The sequence below is a fragment of the Vulpes vulpes genome, chromosome X, assembly GCF_048418805.1.
Source record: "Vulpes vulpes isolate BD-2025 chromosome X, VulVul3, whole genome shotgun sequence".
Lineage (NCBI taxonomy): Eukaryota > Metazoa > Chordata > Mammalia > Carnivora > Canidae > Vulpes > Vulpes vulpes.
In genome coordinates, this window is record NC_132796.1 from 74,873,895 (window position 1) to 74,901,641 (window position 27,747).

General features: G+C 37.2%; 1 protein-coding gene across 1 annotated transcript in view; it reads left to right on the forward strand.

Annotated features, from left to right (window-relative positions):
- The window catches only part of IL1RAPL2 (interleukin 1 receptor accessory protein like 2), a 1,296,043-nt gene that overhangs the window by 78,720 nt on the left and 1,189,576 nt on the right, over positions 1-27,747 (forward strand). The window contains exon 2 of the mRNA XM_072744906.1: positions 401-501. Within this exon, the coding sequence (XP_072601007.1) occupies positions 420-501 (82 nt within the window). The 5' untranslated portion in view covers positions 401-419. The remainder of the gene's footprint in view (positions 1-400; positions 502-27,747) is intronic.

A 27,747-nucleotide genomic window follows, 5' to 3' on the forward strand; every position in this document is an offset into this window, starting at 1 on the left:
TAGATAGTTGGCGGCAGCCCAGGTGTCTCGGCAGTTTAACGCCGTCTTCAGCCCAGGGCCTGATCCAGGATCAGGTCCCACATCGGGCTCCCTGCATGGAGCCTGCTTCTCCCTCTGCCTGTGCCTGTGCCTCTCTCTTTCTCTCTGTGCCTCTCATGAATAAATAGATAAAATCTTAAAAAAAAAGATTAAGTAGTTGTAAAAGGTGTTTTTTTGTGACTGAGGGCATGATTGAACTGTGCACTTTCATGTTTTCTTTCATTTACGTAAAAAGAAAGCCAGACGTCACCAGAATGTCATTGTTTCTGTAATGTGTCTTTGAGGTATGTGAAATTTTAGCTCCTATTTTGTTGAGGCCAAGATCTGTGATTCAACTTCATATTCTTTTTTGACTTTTCAGCTGCCAAGGAAAGTGAACAATGAAGCCACCATTTCTTTTAGCCCTTGTGATCTGTTCTGTAGTCAGCAAAAATTTAAGGATGGTGTCAAAGAGAAATTCTGGTAAGTTGCTGGCAAATTCTACTTGATCAAAATATGTAGTTTTTGTGAGCATCCAGAGAGCATTTGTGCCCTTAACTATGAATATCTTTAAACAGAAGTACTTGAATTCCAGCTATGTTGGAAAGTAACCAAGATAAGAATGAGATTTTAGCCTACCCCTGGGAAATTGTTGGGGAACTGGTGGGATTTTGTTCAATTTCAATTGCAGTATACTTTCAGTGGATAATGAAATGTTAAGGGCCTACTTAGGGTTAGTTACATTTGCTAGTGACTTTACACCTGGGAGCAAACATTTGCAAATGAAAAGATAGGAAACCTTTAAAAATATATATCCTTTGCCTCTCAATTGAGTGTGCAGCATTGCTGTTTAAATTAAAACTTTTGACAAGTATTAGTGAGCTTTATTTTTTGGTACACTTTTTTGGTACATGTTCACATTTGTACCAAATCTCTAACAGGCAGAGGCTGAAAGCCTCCAAATTCAGAAGTATTAGCTAATTGCCTGAAGAGGAATTTCTTGAGGAGAAATATCTATTCCTAGAACATGGTGGCCTGGCAGGCAGCCATGATTGTACTGAAAGATTAGCTGTAGCCAGTAGGTATCCCAATCAAAGCTTAAACATTGTTTAATAACACTTGAATATATATGTCTTTCAGTTTTGATTATATAGTCTAGCTATAATTACAAACCATGCATAAGATTTTAATAATTGATTTTCTGTCTACGATCATTCCAGTAAAACACTGGAGAATGTATTATTGCATGGAAACAAAAGACTACCATAGGGCTTTCTGCTAGCTTCTAATTACATCATTTCCTAGAATTAAATGTATGCTTTTTACTTTCCCATTAAGTATAAAACTCAGGCAATAAAGTGCATGCCTATTTTTCAATGCAATAAATGCTGGTTAGTGCTTGGAGTTTGGTTAATGTTTGTTTTCTGAGGTGAGAATACTTGCTAATTGAAATAACTAAAGAATAGTATTGTTCTTCAATTGATAACATAGAAATAAGTCTTTCACAAAAATGGGTCACAGGTTGTAAAACAGAACAACACTGCTGAAGTCCAAAGGATTCTGGAATGGTAAGGGTAGGACAATATATTGTTTTTTTTCTACCCTTAAGACTTATGTATATATATTGCGACTCTTTATCAGCTGTGTTTGTAACATTTTGCCTATAATATCTCCAACTTAACATATTTTATGTGGCTGCCTTTCCTTGCCTCACTTTTGAAGTTTACATTTTTACTTTAAGTCTTGATTCAGATTGATAATTGCTGAAATAAAATGCTTGGAGATAGCAAATGTAACCTGTTGGACCAGATCTCATTTTCCTCACTTGGTTATGTCATCATGTCTGCAGTAGAGTTTGAATGGAAAAAAAGGGATCAAGAGTTTAAAAAGATGTTTATGTTATGGTAGTTTAATTCGGGTAAAATCCAAACTAAGAAACAAAAACAAGTTGCTATGTATGCATGTATCTGTCTTCTTTCCTTGGCTTGCTTATTATTTATGAGGAGAGAGGGTGTTAAAAATATGTATACATAGAGGAAGTTATCATTGGTGCACAGGTGTCCTTTAAAGATCAACTTTTTAATGCTTTGCTCCTTTATTCTTATCAAGTGTGAGGCCATTTGTGGCTTATGAGGGGTTCTTAGCTTTATTTTCTTGGTGTGGCCAAGTAGTACCATGTTTGCAGTGAGCTTTTTTGGGAAGAAGCATTACCTCAAAAGCTATTCCCCTTAGAATGAATGTATTTGTTAGTTTCAATCTCTTCTCCGCCATCTGTTTACCCCTAGCAACCTCCTAGGACAATAATAGCAATTATAATATTGGAATGAACTTTTCTTACAGATCTGGACAGTGGAGATGGTTTGATTGCAGTTAGTCTTTTTCTGATGCCTTCTTCCTTTTATTTATGGTGTATATGGAGTGGGCAGGAAAGAGTAATGTGTTGATGTTGTTGGTTTGTACATGTCTCTGTTCATGGTGTTTATTTCAAAATACAGAAACAAAAATCAAGTATTGTATAAATAAAAGACATCCTAATTCACCCATAGGTGATGAGAATGGGGGTACTTTGGAGCAGTTCTTTTCACTCTTCTTTTCTATTTAGGTACTTCTATCATAACCCTCTTCCCAGCCCCTATACTCATGTTAATATTATTTTATGTAAAAAAAAATAGAATTATTTGCACTCTCATTATGATGGTTTTATTTGAGTTGACCTTATCTTTTGAAGAACATTAAAGACTGCTTTGGCAAATTTGTAGTACAGAATTCTGTTTCATGAAATCTGTGAGGTCTTTTGCCGTTACCAATTAAGGAGTTCTGGATTTAGGCTTGCATCATTGTTTTTCTTGGAATCACAAATGGAACTCAGAACTTTTATTTTATTCCCCTACTTCCCTTCCCCAAGTGAAAAATGAATGATTGTGCCCTTTACTCACTAACATTTATAACTGTTTAGTGTGAGATGTGAAGGCAGTTATAATGATTTTTGTGCAGTTTATTATAGGCAGGGATCTCTTTAGCTAAGATCTCTATAACTACTAATGCCAAAGGCTTCTTTTACATACAAGACACAGGACCAAGGGATAGAAGCTTCTTCTGTGCTTGTCAATCAAGAAAAAGAATAAAAGACTTAACTTCTTTAAAACTTTAGTTTGGGCACATATTAAATGAACCTTCTAGTTTCTGGTAATACACATTTTTTTAAAGCTGCAGCATAGTTTGTTTCTAGGTAATACCCATTCATACTGGGCAGGTCTGACTAGCAGTCCTGCATAGAAAAACAGCAAAAATGGCTCTGAGATTGCATTAGAACATCCTAAAATGCATAGCATCTAATTTTAAGGACTGTAGCTGATTGGCCAAATGTGAGCTTGTCATTTTCACAGAGTACTCATGAGGTCCTTTACCATTGTCATTCTCTAAATTTAAAACTAGATAAGGTTATTTAGAAAGTCTATTAAAAATAGGTTTACTTAAAGGTGCCATTCTTTATGGCAGGGAATTGGCTAATATCTTGACAAAGGCTAATAGCAGAAATGTGTAGTAGAGGATATATGTACCTAAAACTAATTTTCAATAGGATGGGTGGGAGAAAAACTCTCTCTCAGGAAGAGGACATCCAAGGGCTTCTATATAGCTATTTCTTTTTACCTCAAAATTATGTTCCCAGAGTATACATGGTTTTTATTGGGGTTGGGGCATTAAACTGTCTCCTTTGCTTTTCTCTGACTTTTGCTGCTGTTGCTACATAAAAATGTGAGCTGTGTTAGGCAGTTGTTGGCATTAGCCTCCCCAAGCCTGGATCTCCATATCAGGGAAAAAGGGAATAAGGTAACCAGTTTGATGAGAAGGTATGTTTAATTCTGAATCCAGATTGGGTCATTTTGCAATTAACACATTTGGGGGATGAGTATAACAAACATCTCAGTGATCTGGTGTTTGAAGGAAAAATGCAGAGCTACCAAATTATCTTAATAAATTAGGGAAATGTAGTCCCTAAGGGTAAAGAGGATGTGAAGGCCTGATGGCACATATTGGGTACTTATATAGATAAATTTTGAATTGGCTTGAACATCCACTTTCATGTAATAAGAGAATGGCTTTACATGAGGCTTTGGCTTATAGATTTATAGAATTATGGAGTTTTCTGATTGTTGATGAGAGAGTAGCAGTTTGTTTTCACTAAAAATTATATGATTTTAGAATTTTTCATCATATGACTGAGGAAGATCTTAAGGCAGAAATAGAGGTTATGTGAGTTTACAATTCTAGTGCAAGCCAGAAAGAATATTTCAGACAGCTTCTAAGTGTAAACAAAATAACTTTCCTTGTGAAATTGATATATAATTAAAGCTAAAATGATATATCATGCTTTGAATTTTGAAAAGGGAGACAAAATGTTTTATTTTAAAATAGTGGTTAGAGGTAATTTTGCTCTGAGGATTTTCACATTGTGCCTTTAGCTGTGGAGTACAAGAACACTAGATTAGAAGTTAGAAGATCAACAGGTGTTACTGAAATCTCATCTTCTAAATTTATTCTAATGAGCTAAGATCAAGGAGAAAAATACCTCCCCATGACCTCTTCTTTACCTGAAATGGATAATCTGAGATTTGATACTTTTATCTCTTTAATTAGGATGAATTCCATGGAGGAAACTGGACCGTGGAAGGAAGGGAGAATGGTACAAAAGGATTGGTTTAGTCATTTGGAGCTGGTATAGGAGTGGTATTAAAGCTGGGAGTATGAGACAAAGTTTACAGCAAGTAAGGAGTAGTCAGAGATGAGAGAGATTGGTCAGAAACCATGTATAGACAGAATGGAGTTGGATGAAACACCCTTATTAAAGAAATTGCAGGGCAAATAATTTTAGCATTCGTAGTCATTGAATTTTATACGGCCAAAGGCATAGTCAATCATGAAAGAGTTATTGAACTCTTACAGTATGTGGAACATTACACTAGTCCTGTGGTGGGGGAAGAGGGTAGAGAAAATAAAGCTAAATTCCCTTGTTCAATGCTACTTAATCTCATTAGAATAAATGAATGCCTAAGCAAATTTTGTTAACCTAAGAGAGTGCTACACCACTATTAAAATGACCAGTATTTAGAACATATTGATATACAGAAATGTGAATATAAATAATATTAAACAAAAAGCCCAGTATACAATGATGTTAAAATATGCATTTACACTAATCAAAATTAGAAAAGAATTTGGAATGATGTTTGGCATTTATAGATATATTTATAAATGATTTTTTTCTGCAAAGTCATTTAAATGCATCATAAAAATAAGAGATCTGTTTAACTGGAAGGAAACCTGTTATTGGGAGATGCTTCACATATGAGACTCAGAATAACACGAGAGAATTTGATTCAGTATTAAACTTGTGCAGCAAGGCCTCCAAAGCTAGGTGAGTCAGAGAAGGGCAGGATCAATATTGGACATTCTGTAGAAGATGAGAAGTTTGAGGGAAGCCCAGACAGCAGGTGGACCAAGAGTGAGCTGGAATAAGAGAGAGGGACATTCAAGGTAAGGAGCATAGTGTGAGTGAACAGATAGAGATGGCAGTGGGTATTGGCACATGTATCTGGGGAGAGATGTAAGTCAGCAAATGGGAAACAGTTGAAGTTGGCTAAGCAAGACACGTTAAGCTAAAAGATAAGTTCTAGAGTTCTGATTCCAGTAGAATAGATTAGTAGTAGATTTTATTTTTTCAGAAAAATAGTGATGAATGATCTCGTTTGCAGTAATCTACAGTGATGACTGCAAAGGGTAGCCAGGTGAAAGAGCATTCTAAAATGATCCCATGAGGAAAACCAGAACTTGACTTGGGAATTTTACTGTGAGACAGGAATTAGTTTCTTTTTTTGTTTTTGTAATCTTGAAACACTTTAAACCTATAGGAAAGTTACAAGAATAGCACAATGGCTGCCCATATACTCTTGACCTGTATTCACCTTATTAACATTCTGTTGCATGTTTTCTCTCCTCCATGTCTTGCTCCCTGTTGATCTTTTTTTCACCATTAAGTATGATATTAGCTATGAGTTTTTATAGGTGTTCTTTAAGAGATTGAGGACTTTCCCTTCTTTCCTAGTTTGCTGAGATTTTTTTATTGTACGTTGGTATTGAATTTTGTCACATGCTTTTTCTGTATCTATTGAGATGATGATGATTTTCTTCATTATTGTGTTAATGTGGTGAATTAAATGAATTTATTTTCAAATATTGAACCAGTCTTGCTACAAGAGATAAGACCCAGTTAGTCATGATGTATTATTCATCTTATATATTGCTGGATTTATTTTAAAATTTTTGAGGATTTTTGCATCTGTATTTATGAATGATATTGTCTGTAATTTTTGACAATGTTTTCATTAGGTTTTGATGTTCGGATTGTGCTGGCTACATCTTAGAAAATATTGTTGCCTCTTCTGTTTTCTGAATGGCATTATTGCTCTCTCAAAAGTTTGTATTAACCATTGATATTATCTGGACTTGAAGTTTATTTGTGGAAAGTTTTTGTTTGTTTATTGATGCTTTGATTTCTTCAGTAGGTGCAAAGCTACTTAGATTTTCTCTTCCTTCTTAAGTCAGTTTTGATAATTTGTGTTTTGTAAAGGATTTATTGATTTAAGTTTTAATATTGACACACAGAGTCATTAATAATATTCTTTTAATATGCTTTTTTAAAGATTTTATTTACTTGTTTGACAGAGGGAGAGCACAAGTAGGGGGAGCAGCAGTCAGAGGGAGAAGCAAGCTCCCCACTGAGCAGGGAGCCTGTTGTGGGGCTAGATTCCAGGGTCCTGGGATCATGGCCTGAGCTAAAGACAGACTAAGCCCCCCAGGCACCCCTCATTTAATATCTTTCTAATGTCTGTAAGATCTGTAATATTATCCCTGCTTTCATTTCTATCCTTCCTTCCTTCCTTCCTTCCTTCCTTCCTTCCTTCCTTCCTTCCTTCCTTCCTCTTTTTCTTTTGATTAGTCTGGCTAAGGGTTTATTAATAAATTAATTTATAATTTGAAAGAACCAGCTTTTGATTTTGTTAATTTTCTTTGTTGCTTACTTAATTGTTCCTTCACCATTCTTTATTCTTTTTTCTTAATTTGTGTTTAACTTATTCTTTTTCTAGTTTCTTTTTTTTAAGATTTTATTTATTTATTCATGAGAGAGAGGCAGAGACATAGGCAGAAGGAGAGGCAGGCTCCCTGTGGGGAGGCTGATGTGGGACTCAATCCCAGGATTCTGGGATCATGACTTGAACTGAAGCCAGATACTCAACCACTGAGTTACCCAGGTGCCCCTTTTTTCTAGTTTCCTTAAAGTTGAAATTTAGATCACAGATCATAAACCTTTATTTTTTTCTAATAAAGATATTTAAAACTGAAAATGACCCTCTAAATATGCCTTACCTGTGAACCCGAAATTTTGATTGTGTTTTCATTATTATATAGTTCAAAATATTTTCTAATTTCCCTTCTGATTTCTTCTTTGAACTGGAGTTATTTAAAAGTATGTTATTTAATCTCCAAATATTAAAGGATATTATAAATATCTTCTTTGTATTATTTCTAATTTAATTCCACTCAGAGAATGTATTATATAATATTTCAATCTCTTGAAATTTACTGAGATTTATTCCATGTCACAACATATGGCCTCTATTGATAAATATTTCATACGTACTTGCAGTATTTGGTAAATTTCAATCAGGTCGAGATGGCTAACAGTGCTTTTCTTTTCTTTTCTTTTTTTTCTTTTCTTTTTTGACAGTTTCTTCTTTTATGTCCTTACTGATTTTATTGGATACTTAATTTATCAATTAGTGAGAGAGTGTTACTAATATATCCAGCTATAATTGTGGATTTGCCTCATTCTCCCTTTACCTTTGTCAACTTTACCTCATGAATTTTGATGCTCTTATTAGTTGCACACCTATTTATAATTATTTTGTCTTCCTGAAGAATTGCATTCTTTATCTCTTATAATGCTATTTGTCTTGAATTTTGCTTTGTTTATGTTAATAGAGCTGTGCTGACTTATGCTTACTCTTTTTATGGTATATATTTTTCTTATCCTTTTCTCTCTTCCTATTTGTTGCTTTAAATGTGAAGTACATATTTTATAGACTGCGTATTATTGAGTCTTTTTTATCCAGTCTAACAATGTCTGTCTTTTAGATAAAGTTATTAGTCTATTTACAGTGAATATAATTTTTGATATGTTTAAGTCACCATTTTCTTTTTTTTAAAATTTTTTTTTTATTTATTTATGATAGTCACACACACAGAGAGAGGAGAGAGAGAGGCAGAGACACAGGCAGAGGGAGAAGCAGGCTCCATGCACCGGGAGCCCGACGTGGGATTCGATCCCCTGTCGCCAGGATCGCGCCCTGGGCCAAAGGCAGGCGCCAAACCGCTGCGCCACTCAGGGATCCCAAGTCATCAATTTCTATTTGTCTCTTCTAGTTTTTGTTATTGTTTTTACCTGTTGCTCCATTTTATTTTTATTTGGGGTTAACTTAATAATTTTTAGTATTCTATTTTATGTCCTCTATTGGCTTTATAACTATACATTTTAAATAATTTTAATGAGGGATCCCTGGGTGGCGAAGCGGTTTAGCGCTTGCCTTTGGCCCAGGGCGCGACCCTGGAGACCTGGGATCAAATCCCACGTCGGGCTCCTGGTGCATAGAGCCTGCTTCACCCTCTGCCTATGTCTCTGCCTCTCTCTCTCTCTCTGTATGACTATCATAAATAAATAAAAATTTTAAAAAAAATAAAAAAATAAAAAATAAATAATTTTAATGCGTACTTAAGTCTGGGAGTCACAAACTGTGGCTTGTGGGCCAAACCTACCCATTTCCTATTTTTGTAAAAAAAAATAATGGAACACAGTCACACACATTTATTTGCATATTGTCTATGGCTGCTTTTGTGCTATAATAGCAGAGTTGAACAGCTACTACAAAGACTGTGTGGCCAATAGTGCTTAAAATATTTACTATTTGTCCATCTACAGAAAAACATCTGCTGTCTCCTGCTCTTGGGCTTACAGTGAACATGCTTAACTTTACAAAGTCTTTGTAGAGTTAATATTGTACCACTACATATTTCACACATGAACCATCATATTTGTTACTTTCCTCTTCTTGCTTATCACTTCATGTTTTACACTCCCCCCTTGCTACTTATACATCATATTTCACACTCACACTTCTTACTTCCCAGTTCACAAATGTAACAACTTTACAACAGTATAGTCCTATTTATGCAATTCTTCAACCTTCAAGTTATCGTTGTCATATATATTTTTTAAAGATTTTATTTATTTATTCATGAGAGACAGAGACAGAGAGAGAGAAGCAGAGACACAGGCAAAGGGAGAAGCAGGATCCATGCAGGGAGCCTAATTATGGGACTAGATCTCTGTACTCTTGGATCACGCCTCAGGCCGAAGGCAGGTGCTAAACTGCTAAGCCACCCAGGGATCCCCTTGTTGTCATAGAGTTTATTTCTACATATATTATAAATACTTTCTTAAACTGCAATTATTTGCTTTAAACAGTTTTAATTTCCTAAGTAATTATGATAACTTAAAAACAGCTTATACATTTCTCCATGTATTTATTATTTCTAGTGATCTTCTTTCCTTCTGGTCATTCCTTTCCAGTTTGTTGGGCATTTTTTACCTTTTGTCATAGCACAAGTATGCTGGAGACAAATTCATCTTTTGTTTATATAAAAATGTATTTGTTTCACCTCCTCTTTGAGAGTTATTTGCCCCAGATATAGAATGCTATGTTGAAAGTTTCATTATTTAGAAATGTCATTCCATTGTTTTCCAAAAGTGAGAATCCAAGTGAAAAATTTTATCATTGTTCCCTTGTATGTAATGTCTTTTTTTTCTGGCTGCTTTTAAGGCTCTCTCTTTGGTTTTCAGATCCTTGATTATCATGTGTTTGGTTGTTTTCTTTGTATTGATCATGCTTAGGTATAACTAAAACTCTTGAACTTTTAAAGTTTCCTATCAAATTTAAGGAATGTTTATTATTTTTAGTTATTTTCTGTCCCATTCTCAATTTCCTCTCCCTCTGAAACTCCTATTACGAGAATGCTTGACTGCTTTATAATTATTTCTCAGGTTCTGAGAGTCTATTTGTATTACTTCAATTATTTTTCCTATGTTTATCAGATTGGAAAATTTTATTATCTGTCTTCAAGACTCACAGATTCTTTATTCTGCTTTCTGCTAAAACCCATCCAGTGAAATTTTTATTTCAATTACTATACTTTTCAGCTTTAGAAATTTCCCTTTGCATCCTTTTATAGGTTCCATTTCTCTGTTGATACTTACCATCTGGTGACTCACTGAGGCCATATGTTTCTTTATTTCTTTGAAAATATTTTATTTAGTTCTTTGGACATATTTATTATAGTTACCTTAAAGCCTTTGTCTACTACATCCAATCTCTGGGACATCTCAAATTGCTTAAAAAATTTTTTTTCATTGATGTGGGTTACTTTTATTTCCATGTCAAGTTATTATTATTATTATTATTATTATTATTATTATTATTATTTAACTGAGTACTGAACTTTGTTGATAATACATTGTAGGGTTACTAGCTTCTGTGATGTTCCTCTAAAGGGTATTGTGTTCTAGCAACTGTTCAGTTATTAATCTTGAACTTTTTGTGTGAGGTTTTATCCTTTGTTAGAATAGATCTGTGGAAAACCCAAGGTATGTCTCAATCATCTTTAACTTAGCGAGATTAAACCTCTAATCTTTTTCTCCCTTGTGGATCTTGTCAGAGCTTGATTTTAGGCTTTATTAGGGAGAATCTAGAGTAGCCTATGTTTTATGACATAATTCTTATAAAGCAGGACCTTTCTGGTGTCTTAGCTGAATGACCAGGTATTAATAAAGTGTCTCTTAGGGCTGTTTGTACTCTAATGACATTGTTCTATTATTAACTGTATAATGATCACTCTCTGATGATAAACTTTTGGCAGTCATGTCCTGTGCTTGTTCAGCTCAGTCTTCAGCCCGGAGCTCATAGAGAACCTCCATACGGATTTCATGGACTCCCCTTTGTGAAGCTTTCTCCTTTAACTGCAGGTTCCAGTCATTTTAGCTGCTCTGATCTCTGTAACTTCAGCTTAGCAGGATAGCTAGGCTCTGTTAGGATTTCCATTCACTGTGACATAGTTGGGGAATTGTCCTCAAGTGGAGAGCTGGATTGACTATGGGTCTCACTGCATGAATTTCCTTTTTTTTTTTCTTTTTGATATCACAGTCTTACACCACCTGAAAACAGTTGCTTCATATATTTTATCCACTTTTTTAATAAATTAATTTTTATTGGTGTTCAAATTACCAACATACAGAATAACACCCAGTGCTCATCCCGTCAAGTGTCCCCCTCAGAGCCCGTCACCCATTCCCCCGCACCCCCCACCCTCCTCCCCTTCCACCACCCCTAGTTCGTTTCCCAGAGTTAGGAGTCTTTATGTTCTGTCTCCCTTCCTGATATTTCCCACACATTTCTTCTCCCTTCCTTTATATTCCCTTACACTATTATTTATATTCCCCAAATGAATGAGAACATACACTGTTTGTCTTTCTCCGATTGACTTATTGCACTCAGCATATTACCCTCCAGTTCCATCCAGGTTGAAGCAAATGGTGGGTATTTGTCATTTCTAATGGCTGAGTAATATTCCATTGTATACATAAACCACATCTTCTTTATCCATTCATCTTTCGATGGACACCAGGGCTCCTTCCACAGTTTGGCTATTGTGGACATTGCTGCTAGAAATATTGGGGTGCAGGTGTCCCGATGTTTCATTGCATCTGAATCTTTGGGGTAAATCCCCAACAGTGCAATTGCTGGGTCGTAGGGCAGGTCTATTTTGAACTCTTTGAGGAACCTCCACACAGTTTTCCAGAGTGGCTGCACCAGTTCACATTCCCACCAACAGTGTAAGAGGGTTCCCTTTTCTCCGCATCCTCTCCAACATTTGTTGTTTCCTGCCTTGTTAATTTTCCCCATTCTCACTGGTGTGAGGTGGTATCTCATTGTGGTTTTGATTTGTATTTCCCTGATGGCAAGTGATGCAGAGCATTTTCTCATGTGCATGTTGGCCATGTCCATGTCTTCCTCTGTGAGATTTCTCTTCATGTCTTTTGCCCATTTCATGATTGGATTGTTTGTTTCTTTGGTGTTGAGTTTAATAAGTTCTTTATAGATTTTGGAAACTAGCCCTTTATCTGATATGTCATTTGCAAATATCTTCTCCCCTTCTGTAGGTTGTCTTTTGGTTTAGTTGACTGTATCCTTTGCTGTGAAAAAGCTTCTTATCTTGATGAAGTCCCAATAGTTCATTTTTGCTTTTGTTTCTTTTGCCTTTGTGGGTGTATCTTGCAAGAAGTTACTGTAGCCAAGTTCAAAAAGGGTGTTGCCTGTGTTCTCCTCTAGGATTTTGATGGAATCTTGTCTCACATTTAAATCTCTCATCCATTTTGAGTTTATCTTTGTGTATGGTGCAAGAGAGTGGTCGAGTTTCATTCTTCTGCATGTGGATGTCCAATTTTCCCAACACCATTTATTGAAGAGACTGTCTTTCTTCCAATGGATAGTCTTTCCTCATTTATTGAATATTAGTCGACCATAAAGTTCAGGGTCCACCTCTGGGTTCTCTATCCTGTTCCATTGATCTATGTGTCTGTTTTTGTGCCAGTACCACACTGTCTTGATGACCACAGCTTTCTAGTACAACCTGAAATCTGGCATTGTGATGCCCCAGCTATGGTTTTCTTTTTTAAAATTCCCCTGGCTATTCGGGGTCTTTTCTGATTCCACACAAATCTTAAAATAATTTGTTCTAACTCTCTGAAGAAAGTCCATGGTATTTTGATAGGGATTGCATTAAACGTGTAAATTGCCCTGGGTAACATTGACATTTTCACAATATTAATTCTGCCAATCCATGAGCATGGAATATGTTTCCATCTCTTTGTGTCTTCCTCAATTTCTTTCAGAAGTGTTCTGTAGTTTTTAGGGTATAGATCCTTTACCTCTTTGGTTAGGTTTATTCCTAGGTCTCATGCTTTTGGGTGCAATTGTAAATGGGATTGACTCCTTAATTTCTTTCTTTAGTCTCATTGTTAGTGTATAGAAATGCCATTGATTTCTGGGCATTGATTTTGTATCCTGCCATGCTACCAAATTGCTGTATGAGTTCTAGCAATCTTGGGGTGGAGGCTTTTGGGTTTTCTATGTAGAGTATCATGTCATCGGCGAAGAGGGAGAGTTTGACTTCTTCTTTGCCAATTTGAATGCCTTTAATGTCTTTTTGTTGTCTGATTGCTGAGGCGAGGACTTCCAGTACTATGTTGAATAGAAGTGGTGAAAGTGGACATCCCTGTCTTGTTCCTGATCTTAGGGGAAAGGCTCCCAGTGCTTCCCCATTGAGAATGATATTTGCTGTGGGCTTTTCGTAGATGGCTTCTAAGATGTCGAGGAAATTTCCCTCTATGCCAATACTCTGAAGTGTTTTGATCAGGAATGGATGCTGTATTTTGTCAAATGCTTTCTCTGCATCTAATGAGAGGATCATATGGTTCTTGGTTTTTCTCTTGCTGATATGATGAATCACATTGATGGTTTTATGAGTGTTGAACCAGCCTTGTGTCCCGGGGATAAATCCTACTTGGTCATGGTGAATAATTTTCTTAATGTACTGTTGGATCCTATTGGCTAGTATCTTGTTGAGAATTTTTGCATCCATGTTCATCAGAGGTATTGGTCTGTAATTCTCCTTTTTGTGGGGTCTTTGTCTGGTTTCAGAATTAAGGTGACGCTGGCCTCATAGAATGAATTTGGAAGTACTCCATCTCTTTCTATCTTTCCAAACAGCTTTAGTAGAATAGGTATGGTTTCTTCTTTAAACGTCTGATAGAATTCCCCGGGGAAGCCATCTGGCCCTGGACTCTTGTGTCTTGGGAGGTTTTTGATGTCTGCTTCAATTTCCTACCTGGTTATTGGCCTATTCAGCTTTTCTATTTCTTCCTGCTCCAGTTTTGGTAGCTTGTGGCTTTCCAGGAATGCATCCATTTCTTCTAGATTGCCTAATTTATTGGCGTAGAGCTGTTCACAATATGTTTTTAAAATCGTTTGTATTTCCTTGGTGTTGGTAGTGATCTCTCCTTTCTCATTCATGATTTTATTAATTTGAGTCTTCTCTCCCTTCTTTTTAATAAGGTTGGCTAATGCTTTATCTATCTTATTAATTCTTTCAAAGAAACAACTCCTGGTTCTGTTGATCTTTTCCACAGTTCTTTTGGTCTTGATTTCATTGAGTTCTGCTCGAGTTTTAATTAACTCTCTTCTTCTGCTGGGCATGGGATCCATTTGCTTTTTTTCTCTAGCTCCATTATGTGTAAGGTGAGCTTTTGTATTTGAGTTCTTTCCAGTTTTTGAATGGATGCTTGTATTGTGATGTATTTCCCCCTGAGGACTGCTTTTGCTGCATCCCAAAGATTTTGAACGGTTGTATCTTCATTCTCATTAGTTTCCATGAATCTTTTCAATTCTTCCTTAATTTCCTGGTTGACCCTTTCATCTTTTAGCAGGCTGGTCCTTAACTTCCACGTGTTTGTGGTCCTTCCAAACTTCTTGTTGTGATTAAGTTCTAATTTCAAGGCATTATGGTCTGAGAATACGCAGGGGACGATCCCAATCTTTTGGTATCAGTTCAGACCGGATTTGTGACTCAGTATGTGGTCTATTCTGGAGAAAGTTCCATGTGCACTTGAGAAGAATGTGTATTCAGTTGAGTTTGGATGTAAAGTTCTGTAGATATCTGTGAAATCCATCTGGTCCAGTGTATCATTTAAAGCTCTCATTTCTTTGGAGATGTTCTGTTTAGAAGACCTATTGAGGGTAGAAAGCGCTAGATTGAAGTCACCAAGTATAAGTGTATTATTATCTAAGTATTTCTTCAGTTTGGTTATTAATTGGTTTAAATATTAGGCAGCCTCCACATTCGGGGCATATATATTGAGGATTGTTAAGTCCTCTTGTTGGATAGATCCTTTGAGTATGAGATAGTGTCCCTCTTCATCTCTCACTACAGTCTTCAGAGTAAATTTTAATTTATGTGATATGAGGATAGCTACCCCTGCTTTCTTTTGAGGACCATTTGAATGGTAAATGGTTCTCCAACCTTTTATTTTCATGCTGTCGGTGTCCTTCTGTCTAAAATGAGTCTCTTGTAGACAGCAAATAGATGGGTCCTGCTTTTTTATCCAGTCTGAAACCCTGCGCCTTTTGATGGGGTCATTAAGCCCATTCACGTTCAGAGTTACTATTGACAGATATGAGTTTAGGGTCATCATGATATCTATTCAGTCCTTGTTTTTGTGGCTTGTTCCACTGAACTTCTTCTTAAAGGGGAATTTTAAGAGTCCCCCTTAAAATTTCTTGCAGAGCTGGTTTGGAGGTCACATATTCTTTCAGTTCCTGCCTGTCTTGGAAGCTCTTTATCTCTCCTTCCATTTTGAATGAGGTCCTTGCTGGATAAAGTATTCTTGGTTGCATGTTCTTTTCAGTTAGGACCCTTAATATATCCTGCCAGCCCTTTCTGGCCTGCCAGGTCTCTATGGAGAGGTTTGCTGTTACCCTAATATTCCTCCCCATAAAAGTGAGGGACTTTTTTTCTCTTGCTGCTTTAAGGATCTTCTCCTTATCTTTGGAATTTGCAAGCTTCACTATTAAATGTCGAGGTGTTGAACGGTTTTTATTGATTTTAAGGGGGGATCTCTCTATTTCCTGGATCTGAATGCCTGTTTCCCTTCCCAGATTAGGAAAATTTTCAGCTAGGATTTGTTCAAATACATATTCTGGCCCTCTGTCCCTTTCGGTGCCCTCGGGAACCCCAATTAAACGTAGGTTTTTCTTCCTCAGGCTGTCGTTTATTTCCCTTAATCTGTCTTCATGGTCTCTTAATGGTCTGTCTCTTTTTTTCCTCAGTTTCCCTCTTTGCCATCAACTTGTCTTCTATGTCACTCACTCGTTCTTCCACCTCTTTAACCCTAGTCGTTAGGACTTCTAGCTTTGATTGCATCTCATTTAATTGATTTTTAATTTCCGCCTGATTGGATCTAAATTCTGCACTCATGAAGTCTCTTGAGTCTTTTATGCTTTTTTCTAGAGCCACCAGTAGCTGTATAATAGTGCTTCTGAATTGGCTTTCTGACATTGAATTGTAATCCAGATTTTGTAACTCTGTGGGAGAGAGGACTGTTTCTGATTCTTTCTTTTGAGGTGAGTTTTTCCTTCTAGTCATTTTGCTCAGTGCAGAGTGGCCAAAAACAAGTTGTATTGGGAAAAGGAGAAAAAGAGAGAGAGAGAGAAGGAAAGAAAAGAGAAAAAGAAAAAAGAGAAAGAATTAAAAAAGGGGGAAAAGAGAAGAAAATGAGAAAGAAAAAGAGAGAAAGGTAAAAAAAAGGGGGTGTGGGAGAAGCAATCAGAAATCAAAAGGAACGAAAGAAAAGAACACAAAACAAAACAAAACAAAAGAAAAAACACGTGGGTGTATCTTCTGATTCTGTATACTTTAAGTCCCTTGAGTTCCTCTGGAACTGGACCGTCTAGCTGGTCTTCTGGGGGAGGGGCCTGTTGTGCTGATTTTCAGGTGTTAGCACTTGGGGGAGCTGCTCTGCCCCTGCTTGGTGCAGGGCTCAGTGGGGTTGTTTACCCCGTGAGGCCCCGGGAGGAACAGCCACAGTGGCGGGGGCAGCTCTGGAAACCTGGATTCAGCTCCCGCAGTAACTCCCGGGCTCTCCATCTGGTCTCCGGGCCATCTCCTCAACTCCGGGCTCTGCAGGGCCTGGAGGCTCCGGGGCGAGGCCGGTGATCTGCTCAGCTCGGGGCAGGAGCGTCCTTGCTGTCCTGGGCCCTCCCGGTCTCTGCCTGTCCCTGGGGGAGGCCGGATCCTGGGCTGTGTCCCGGCGCCCTGTGCTCCGGGGCCTGCGCTGTTGGATTCGTGCTCCTGGCCGTGCAGCCCCCTCCGCGGAGCCGCTGCCGGAGCCCCTCTGAGCTGCTCCCGGAGCCACGCAGCCCCCTCCGCGGAGCTGCCGCCCGAGCCCTTCCAAGCTGCTGCGGGTCCTGCCATGTGTGCTGCAGCCCTTAGGGAGCTCGGCGCACTCTCCAGGGAGCGCATGTGTCTGTTAGTGTCCCAGGGAGCCCGAGGGCATCCCCGCCCTCCTGCCTCCTGGTCTAACTCCCTGCGAGGCCTTTCCGCGGGGAAGGTCGGTGCAGCTCCTGCTCCTCCGGGACGGGGCTCTCCTGTCCTGGGGACACTCGCCCCGGCCTCAGCCCGGCTCCTCGCGGGGCCCCTCCCCCTTGGAGGCCTTTTGTTTCTTTATCCTCCCCCCCATCTTCCTACCTTGATAGAAGCGCGAACTCTTCTCACTGTAGCATTCCAGCTGTTCTCTCTTTAAATCTCAGGCCGAATTCGTAGATTTTCAGGATGATTTGAAGGTTATCTAGGTTATTTGTTGGGGACAAGTGATTTGGGGACCCTACTCTTCCGCCATCTTGCCCCTCCTCTATTTTATCTACTTTTATCATTGCTTTCTGTAGGAGAGCTCGTCTGGTTCCAGTTGTTTCTTCATAGCCTGAGGTGAAAATTATCTTGTTACCTTTTGATACCCCATCATTCTTCACGCACTTCCTTGCTTTCTGCATAAAGATGCTCCAGGCTTACTTTCATGCTTTCTCCATCCCAGCACTAGAAATAGCCATTTCTCCTGACTCCTTTTAGTGGAAAATGTTATTTAGAAATAATTTCTTAAAATTGTGATTTAATAGGGTGCCTGAATGGCTCTGTTGGTTAAGCATCTGACTTCGGCTCAGGTCATGATCTCGGGGTCCTGGGTTTAAGCCCCACAAAGGGCAACCTGCTCAGGGAAGAGTCTGCTTCTATCTCTCACTCTCCTCTGCTCCTCCCCCTCTCCCTTATGATTTATTTCTCTCTTTCTCAAACAAATAAATAAAGTCTTTAAAAATGTCTTTTAATTTGGATACATCTGATTCAAATGCAACATGACAGGGTTCTTCACCTTTACCCATTCCCTGTTTTGTTTTTTTTTTTTAATCTTCTTTTTCCCATAGTGGAAACCTCATTCCCATCAACATCAGTATATTTAATTATTTTACCCTATAATCCACACAAAATAGTTTCAGAACTGTTATACCAAAACTACTATCAACAACAACCCTACTAAAGAAGTATAAGATATCTTACAATTTTTTTTTTGTCCTTCAAACTCATCCTACTAAATCCGTATAGTCAGTGTTGTGTTCAAAATTTACTTAAATTAATTTTCTCTGTGCTTATGTTATTAATTCAATGAATAATTTTTTGTATGTGCTTTATTTGCTTTATTATACTTTTTGGTTAAATCTTATTTTCAAAGCATAAAACGTTTATATAATTTAAAATTCAAGATTATAGAAAGAAATTCATTAAAGAAATCTTGTACATATAACTTTTTCTTCCACCTGGTCTCACATAGTCACTATTTATAATCAAATTCTTTAGTTTTTGGTATTTCCTCTTTTTCACAAATCAGTATGTGAATTTTGTTTCCCCTTGTTTCATACTTAAAATATATTAAAACATAACTATTTATTTGTTTCTTTGCTCCTTGTTTTTTTTTTACATACTATATCTTGGAAATCAAGTAGAAGGATTGTTTTAATATTTTTCTTATTATAATAACATTATACTTAATAAAAGTTGAAACAATATCAAAATGGAAAATTCTCTTATGATTTCATTTTCAGAGATAACTCATTGCATCTCATATAAATTCTTCCAGATAGTTTCTTTGGGTTTAGGTAGATAGGCAGATAGACAGACAGGTAGATGATTATAAAATGTAATTTTCAATCTTAGGGTCATACTGCGTATAGTATTCTCCAATTTGATTTGTCACTTAACATGATTTATATCTATAACCTCTTATCCTTGGCAGTTCCTATGCAACTCAAACTTTTAAATATGGTGCAATTTTCCATTGTATAGACTTGTTATAAATTTAAGCCTGTGCTTGATTTTATCTTTAGGTTTTTGCTATTCCAGAACAGTGCTGCAAGAAGTGTCCTATTACATACATCATAGTGCACTAGAAAACCAACTATTTTGTAGGATAGATCACTAGAAGTGGAAATATTGCATAAAAGTTTAATTTAAAATTTTAAAAGATGCTGACAAATTGCCCACCAATATCATTTTACCAAACCTATAGTTCCACCAACAGAATATCAGAGTTCCTATCTCATTATATAATTACTAATGGTAGTTGTCAATTAAATAATTTTAGCCAGTCTAAATCCAAATGAAAAAAAGTTATATTGTTTCCTAAAACCCCCATATTGGCTATATGTGTGTGTTCCTAGAAGTGTGTGTATGTGTGTGTGAGAGAGAGAGAGAGAGAAAGATTGAGATTAAAATCAGCAGCAAATCAATCCATATGGTTAGATCTCTGACCTTTCTATTAAGTTGGGCAACAAAGGATGATAAAGGAACAGGATAAAATGTGAGTTAAGACCTAAATTGATTATTTGGGTTGGGGTACAACATTAGCAACATCTGATATGATTGAAATATTGAAGTCCTTTGTGACAGTGATCCTCTGTAAATGAAAATGTGTGGACAATTAAGCTAATTAAAATATTGAATAAATTTAAATGCTGGAAAGTCTGAAAACAGTTCCATGTGGGGTCTTATCCAGCTCTGTAGTATCATCCAACTACAGAAGTTACCAAGCTTGGTATTGTGTTAGATTTGTTACTGTCTATAAAGGGGAAGAATGAGAGAGAAGTAAGAATAAATTGAGCATTCTATTAATTTTGATGTTGGGATTTAGCCCATCCACAAGAACAGCCAAGAACTGCAGTGAATGGGCTTTTTTTCTACCCTGTTGTTTTGGAATGAACGGATAACATATCTGCCAGAGTGGAGAAAAGCTTTGAATGCCTATAATTTCTGCTAGGTTGGTTTCTATCATAACGCAGCTCATGTAGACATGTCAGGTAAAGTGCATCCCTTGTGGCTCTGTTGACTTCTGCAGGTATAATTTTCCCTAAACGAAATATGTATTCTGTAAAAGTACACCATTACTACCTATTGTAGTTTGGTCCCTGGGGAAAGCTGACATCCAGAATTTTCTTAAAATATGCATGACACCCCTAGTCCAGGTTTAAACTTTAGTCCATATTCTGATTCTTGCCCTATTTTGGCTTCCATATATTTATCTGAAACTATCAGAGAGAAGTACGATACTTTGTGAGGATTGCACCAGAACTGTTCTAAAAGAAATGTCGAATTTCAATGTCCTTCCCCCAGGCTAAGAAAAGTCAAATCCTGCTTCTCTCTGTGGGTGTGACTTAGGAGACCTGTATTGTAAGTGTGTCTCCCTAAATGGTTACAGACAAGAAACACATGGTTTTAAGAGGCACCCATTAAACCCTTGATGTATTTTTGGCATCACTGCTCTGTGGAGAAATGAGACAATGTTTGCCTGGAACTAAATTCTTCTAAGGAATGTCATAGAAATGTGGCATTTGTTAATTCACCAAACATGCAAGCAGACTGTAAAAAAAAAAAAAAAAAAAGTCCTGTGCTGAGCACCTTGAGGTGATCAGAAATGGTTAAGGCAGGGGAAGGAAGAAATTAACATGCAGTGAGTGCTACTATATGCCAGGCCCTTTACATTGTTTCCTCATACAAAACACTGAGGTAGTAGGTCCCACTCTTGTCTTATTTTACAGATTAGGAAATTGAGGCTTAGAGCCGCTAACTGACCACTCTTATGTAGCCAGTGAAGGGAAGAACCAGGATTTAAACCCAAATTTATCTGGCTTCAGAGTCCTTCTTTTAAATTCTCTGCCATGCTTTCCCTTTGTGTGGGCACTGTTGTTCTCATTTATTTTATAGATGAGAAACCTGAAACTCAGAGAGGGTAAGTTTATCTAAGGTCCCTAGCTATTAAATGGCAAATCCAGGTTTTGGATCATGGACTGATTCCAAAGTTCATGCTTTTTTGCTACACTATGGATATGTCTTATTTACAACTCTTATAAAAGGTATGAAATAATAAGTCACAAAAGAGGTACTGATATAGTTCAGCTGAAAGAAAAGTTATTTCCAGCTAGGGAAGAGGGTAATTAGGGAAGGCTTCATGGCAGAGGTATCATTTGAAATTGACTATGACAGCTGGATTGGGGATAGGGATGGGGGTGATATTTTTAGCAGAGGGAACAGCAGGAGCAAATGTATGGATGCTTAAAGTGGAGGCTATTTTTTTGAGTACTAAATAGCCCAGTTTGGCTGGAGGATAGTATAAGATTCAACTGGTTGAAGAGACATCTTTGCACAGAAACAAGTAGCTGGACAGATGGTGTCTTGAGTTTTGAGTATATCCAGTTTTAAAAATTATAGGAAATATATTGAGAATCTAGAAAGGAAATATAGATTGAATGGCTTCAATCTGGAACCAAGAGGCAAGGTTTGAGGGGACATTCTAGTCTTGGGCTCTAGTGTTTCTGTTCACACGCTTTCTATTTGCTATAATAAGAAGGTTCAATCAAAGCTGTACTTTCAATTATGAAAATAAAGAAATTGCTGAGTAAGGCGTCACCTTCAATTATAAATCAAAATGAAGTTTCTTTGTGTTCTTCAATCTTCAGCCTCAGGGCATTAAGGATTTAAAAAAGTAAAGGAACTTGTTTCTGGTCTTAACATTACCAGCAGGTGGCACTGTAATACATTCCTTCTATAGCTCTGAATTAGCGTTTTACCATCATGTGGCTGTCTTGAGGCCAACATGAGAAAGATTAACAGTTTTTATAGTTACTGTACTGGTGATTGGGCTGATCTTTGTATATATGCATTAAGTTCCCTCTCCATGATTCTCTAGTTTGTGAGAGATACATGCTTAGATGATCGCAGAACCACCTCTGGATCCTTGAATTTTTCCCAAAGAAGGTGATGCTGAAGCATAGCTCTAGTTGCTTGTCAAGTCATTCCATGTGGAGGCTGAAGGCAGAACAAAGTTACAAGGCTGGCAGATTTTACCTTTGGCACTCCCCCCAGCCACTCTGCTTTAATGTCCTTGCTTCTTTCTTGGGCATATAGGCATCGTTAAGTCTGAATAGTATTCAGAAGATTCACAATTTTCTTGAACTATCGCTCCCTTTTCCCTGTACCCAGAACTGTCTTGTTCTTTAATAGGTGACAGCTAGTCCATCTTTAAACCAATCGAGGGATCCCTGGGTGGCGCAGCGGTTTGGCGCCTGCCTTTGGCCCAGGGCGCGATCCTGGAGACCCGGAATCGAGTCCCACGTCGGGCTCCTGGCATGGAGCCTGCTTCTCCCTCTGCCTCTCTCTCTCTCTATGTCTATCATAAGTAAATAAATAAACAACTCTTAAAAAAATAAACCAATCGAGATTGGTACTTTGTGACAGTTGGCCATGCCTTCTGTTTTGAACTCTCTTCTCTTCTTGCTCAAGTGACACCACTTTATCTTGGATCTGTCCAAATCTTATTTAGTCTCCATCTTTGCCTCATTTTCTTCTGACTATCCTTAAAAAGGTTTTCCACAAGTATTTTCTCCTTAATACTCTCTGTTTTGCTTGAGTTTTCATTCCTTTGGTATTAACTCTCCGCTGTTAAGTGTTTCTCAACGTTGGTTACATATTGAAATCACCTGGGGAGCTTTTAAAAGATACCCTTGTACAAATCTCATCCCCCAAAGATACTGATTTATTTAGGCTGGAGGAAGGCTTGGACTTTAGTAAGTTAAATTTTATTTTAACTTTGAGGCGATTCTAATTACAGCCATGGGTAAAACCCCCTACCTTTTTGAGGCCTAGATCTAGCAGTCCAGTTTTTTTATGTATCTTCTGAGATACATGAAGTATCTTCCTGTTAGACACCTTCATTTGGCTGTCCCACCCAGGTACTTTGAACTCATTCAAAACTGAACTTTCAATCTCCTTCCTTCAAATTCCATCCTTCCTCTTGTGTACCATATCTTAGTTAAAATGGCTCATTCTTTTTGAGCCAGAATATATAGTGTAATCTCCAAATCTCTCATAATTTTCCATATCTAGCAACTACCAAATTCTACTAATTCTACTTGTAAAATATCTTCCAAATCCACCCCACTCTTTTTTTTTTTTTTATCATACCTGCTACTGACCTAGTTCAGCCTTTTATCATTTCTTTCCTAAAGATTCCACAGTGCTCCTCCCTGGTCTTCCTACCTTCAGCTTCCAGTCCCATCTACACTCTCACCCATTTTTTAAATAATACTTGCAGATGAGGTTTTTACTAGTTTGTTTGTTTTTAATTATGGATATGATCATGCCATTCTCCTATAACATAAAAACTCTGACTTCCTACTGCATACAAGATAAAGCTTAAAAGCCTTGTGACATACAATCTGTGGTATATAAGATCCTTCTTACTTTATTTCTTAGTTCGTTCATTCATTCAATAATTAAACAGGCCACATGCCCCTCCACACACAAGCCATTCTGTGTTATTCATCATTCCAAAGAAATCCCCCCCCAGGGATCCCTGGGTGGCGCAGCGGTTTGGCTCCCGCCTTTGGCCCAGGGTGTGATCCTGGAGACCCTGGATCGAATCCCACATCAGGCTTCCGGTGCATGGAGCCTGCTTCTCTCTCTGCCTCTCTCTCTCTCTGTGACTATCATAAGTAAATAAAAAAAATTAAAAAAACAAAAAGAAAAAAAAAGAAATCCCCCCCAAACAAACAAAATTGTTCACTTTCCCAGCTCTGAGCACTTGATCTTATGCTTTTCTTCACTTGTAAATCACTTCCCACCTTCTTTGCCTTTTGATAATCCTACTCATCTTTGAAGAACTATTTCAAATGTCATTTTCTCTGTGAAGCTTTTCCTGGATTGTCTCTGCCCACCCTGGTCTTCCAGGCAGAATTAATTTTGCCTCTTCTGCGCTCTGTAGCATTTCGTTTATACCTATATATTAGAACTGGTCATATTGTGATTTAGTTATTTGTATGTCTATCTTTTCCACTACACTTATGAACTCTTCAAAGGCAAGAACTGTTTTTTTTTTTTTTTAATTCTCTATACTGGAAGACTGCCTTGCACAAAGTACTTGATCTTCAAATATTTGTTAGATGACTGAATAAATGCTTAAGAATTGCTGGCACACTAGTAGGCCTAAGGAGCAGAATGATTGAGATAGGAAATCACTGAGCAATCTTGAATTACTAAGTATTCTACCTCTCACAGATGGGGATTATGGCCAGAGCACAGCCTGTATACCCTTAAGTTCTGCTGTTTGATGAGGAGGATTTACCAGTGCTGTTGGAGCCCTCTGCAGCTCTGTCCTCATCTGTCCAGCCCATATTTGCATAGACTTTATAGTCTATAATCTTTCAATGTACAAACACAACCCATTTCAGCTTAATCTCCTTACTGTTGGGTGATGGCCTATTTATGACTGACATGGTGTGAACTAACTAAGGACAGAACATTGGAGAGCAAAATCTGGGGAGGGCTGGCCAATTGTTTTATTTTTCTTAAAAGAAAATACCATCCATAAGACCTGGAATTACAAAGAGCCTCAAAAAAAATGCTGTGTAAATGAAGAGTAAAAGTCTTTTTCTGCAATATAGGCCATTAAAATGTATGCTTTTCCTGCAAAATAATAGACAAAATAGCAGTAATGGCAGAACTGGGAATAAGCAGGTTTTAAACCCTATAGTGCTAATACTTTCGACAGCGTTTTTCCTCCTTATCCAGTGTACCCAGTGGAATGACAATATAAAGGAATCCCCAGTTGTCGCGAGAGTAGGAGGGCCTGATTTTATCAGTATGCTGCTATATCAACTGGTCTAAGTTAGCCTTTTATTGAAACTCTGCATTTCATCCTCTCTTTTTATTTTTGTTCAAAGCAAAGTTTTCTAGTTCTTTTGAGCTCTTCCTCAGTCACTCTCTTAATTTCTCCTTTGATGTCAGACCCCAGACCTCTTGTACTTCTTTTCATTTTATTCAATCCCTAGGTGACATTCTTAAATCCTTTGTGTTTCACATAACTGCTGTTTGGTCAAAGCTGTTGCTACTGATTTTAGCTTGCTTTTTACTTATAATTAATTCTATGTTTTTAAAGAGCTGACCAATTAGTCAGCAGATAGCTAAAATTTGATCTTGAATTGAAGAAATCTACCTTAGATCCAAATTACAATTTGAATGCCATAAAAATGAAAACTATACAGCAAACGATCCCTTGGAACATAATTTAAAAACAAAATCACTACCCAGTCATATGCCTTTGCCCCTTCCTTTTCTAGTTTGCTACTTTTAATTCTCAAGCAGAGCCCCTGAATGGCATGAAAACGTGTTTCACCAACTCATCCTGCTGATTAGAAAAGTGAACAGGAAACATGTCATTTATGGAGAATGTCATGGTCAGGAAGTTAGAGCAAAACCATCTTTAGAGGCTTTGACAATCTGATGCCTAAATGACATTTGTTTTTCAGTCTGAAGAGGGCCTTTCCATTTCCTCTTAGGAGGCTTGAACTCTGACTCCAGTGTTTTGAGGCCCAGGATGTTAGGTTTACCTCTCTCACACATAAGAATAGGGAAGAGAATGAACAGCATCATGTTCTCAGTAATTGCACCTTTCTCTTTTCTAATGTGGTTTTAGGATTTTTCTTTTTGTACTTTTATTCCTTGAATTATAAGATGGGACTTGTCATACCTCCTGACTTTGCAAGAGTTTTATTATAGAAAAGACTTGTATCATCACTCTTCTTAGATGTCCCCCCTTGCATTAGTTGGTGCCTTTTTGTTGCTCTTTAAAAGCTTTCTCTGCCATTTTCACATTCTGATTATTTATGCTGCTTTGAATGTCCATTTGGGAAGGTGATCAGATTTTTTTTTCTTTTAAGAAACTGGAGGATGGATCTTTTGCATTATTTTGCATAAATTAACATGTTGATTTTGTATACACTCACAGGTTATGGGTTAATTTACATAAACCTGGCTTTCAGGAAGGTAAAGACCTTGTCAAAGAAAATGAAATAAGTCAAGATAGGTGAACCCAACTATTTTCAAGTTATCAGAAAATGGGGTAGACAAAGAGCTGTAAGGCAGAAACTTCTTACACTGTACTTACAAAATCTTCATGTAGTAAGGAACTAGAGAGGTTATCTAATCCATGGGGATGGGAATCATTTCTAGAGCATACCACACAGGTGATAATCTAATTAACAGCTATACTTCCAGAATCGGATCCCAGGATCATGCCTGGAGCCAAAAGTAGACACTCAACCATTGAGCCACCCAGGCATCGTGACATCTTTAAATTCTTAATAGTTTTTTTTAACAGATGACTGTGAATTTCATTTTATACTGGGACGCTCAAATTAGAAGAAACTACCTAATAGCATGAAGTTCAAGCAAATCACTAAAAACTCCTAGAATATGAGATTTTGGGTAATTCTTTCAGAGAGCCTTATATCATCCTTCTGTTTAGCCTCTGACTCTTCTTGTATTTCCAAATAGTTTATCTTCTTAATTAGGGATGAAATGAAAGCAATCTCTGCTTCCTCTTTTAAGTTCTCTTCAGTTTCTTGCCTGCTCTATTCCAAGTCTTTTAACCTAAAATTCATTGTCATTTTGGAACTGATCTAATTTATCTATATAATATTGCAAACCTTGAAAGCAACTTAAGCACAAAGGCAGATTGAATCTAACTGGAGAAAATTAACAACTTTCATTAACACTAGGAGAGTTCTTTTTTCTCCTTGGATATCTGGAATTTAAGCACAGTGAGTTCTGTCAAAGCAAAAAAAAAATCCTTAAATTAGTTCAGATGTATTCAATTTAATTTTATTAACTTCTATCTTGCTCTATATGAAAGCTTTTAAGTTTGTCTTTTTTATTTTTGATTCATCAGGGTCTTTCCCCCTCATATATAATACTCTTAATAAATTTAATATAGCATATTATATATTCTCATACCAAATTATATATTTAATTTATAACATTAAACTTAGAAACACTTAATTTGAAATTTTAATAGCATATTTTGTTTAGGCATATTATTAAAATTATGTTCATAACACATCAGTAATTTTATTGAAGTACACCAAGCGCAGGCCCTCCTCAGGTTCACTGGACAAATATGCTATTGTTCCTTGGTGACCTTGGCTTTTGTTGTGCAGAAAGGAAGATCACACACCCTGGAACATGCGAGTGCGATTTGAGACAAATCTATATTGGTCAGCTGAGAGTAGGTCTAATCTTCTAAAGGTGATGAAAGGGGAAAAAATAGGTTCTAGGATTGCAATGCTAAAGGAACAGTGATTGTTTTACCTTGGAATAAAGAAGTCTAAAGATTGGCTGAGTTGGAAGAAATGAGGTATTTTTGACGAAGAAGAGTTGTCTTCTGTATTCAAAGAGGAATAGATGATTTAAGACTTAGCTTACATTTGAAGAAGCTTCTTTTTAAATTAAAAGAATCATGTTCTGTGTAGGATAGAGATTCATTTCTCTAAGACAAAATTTGCTTCAAATTCTAAGTTTCCACCCTTGGGCTTAAAATCCTGCTTCTGTGGTACACCAACACTGGCATGTGCT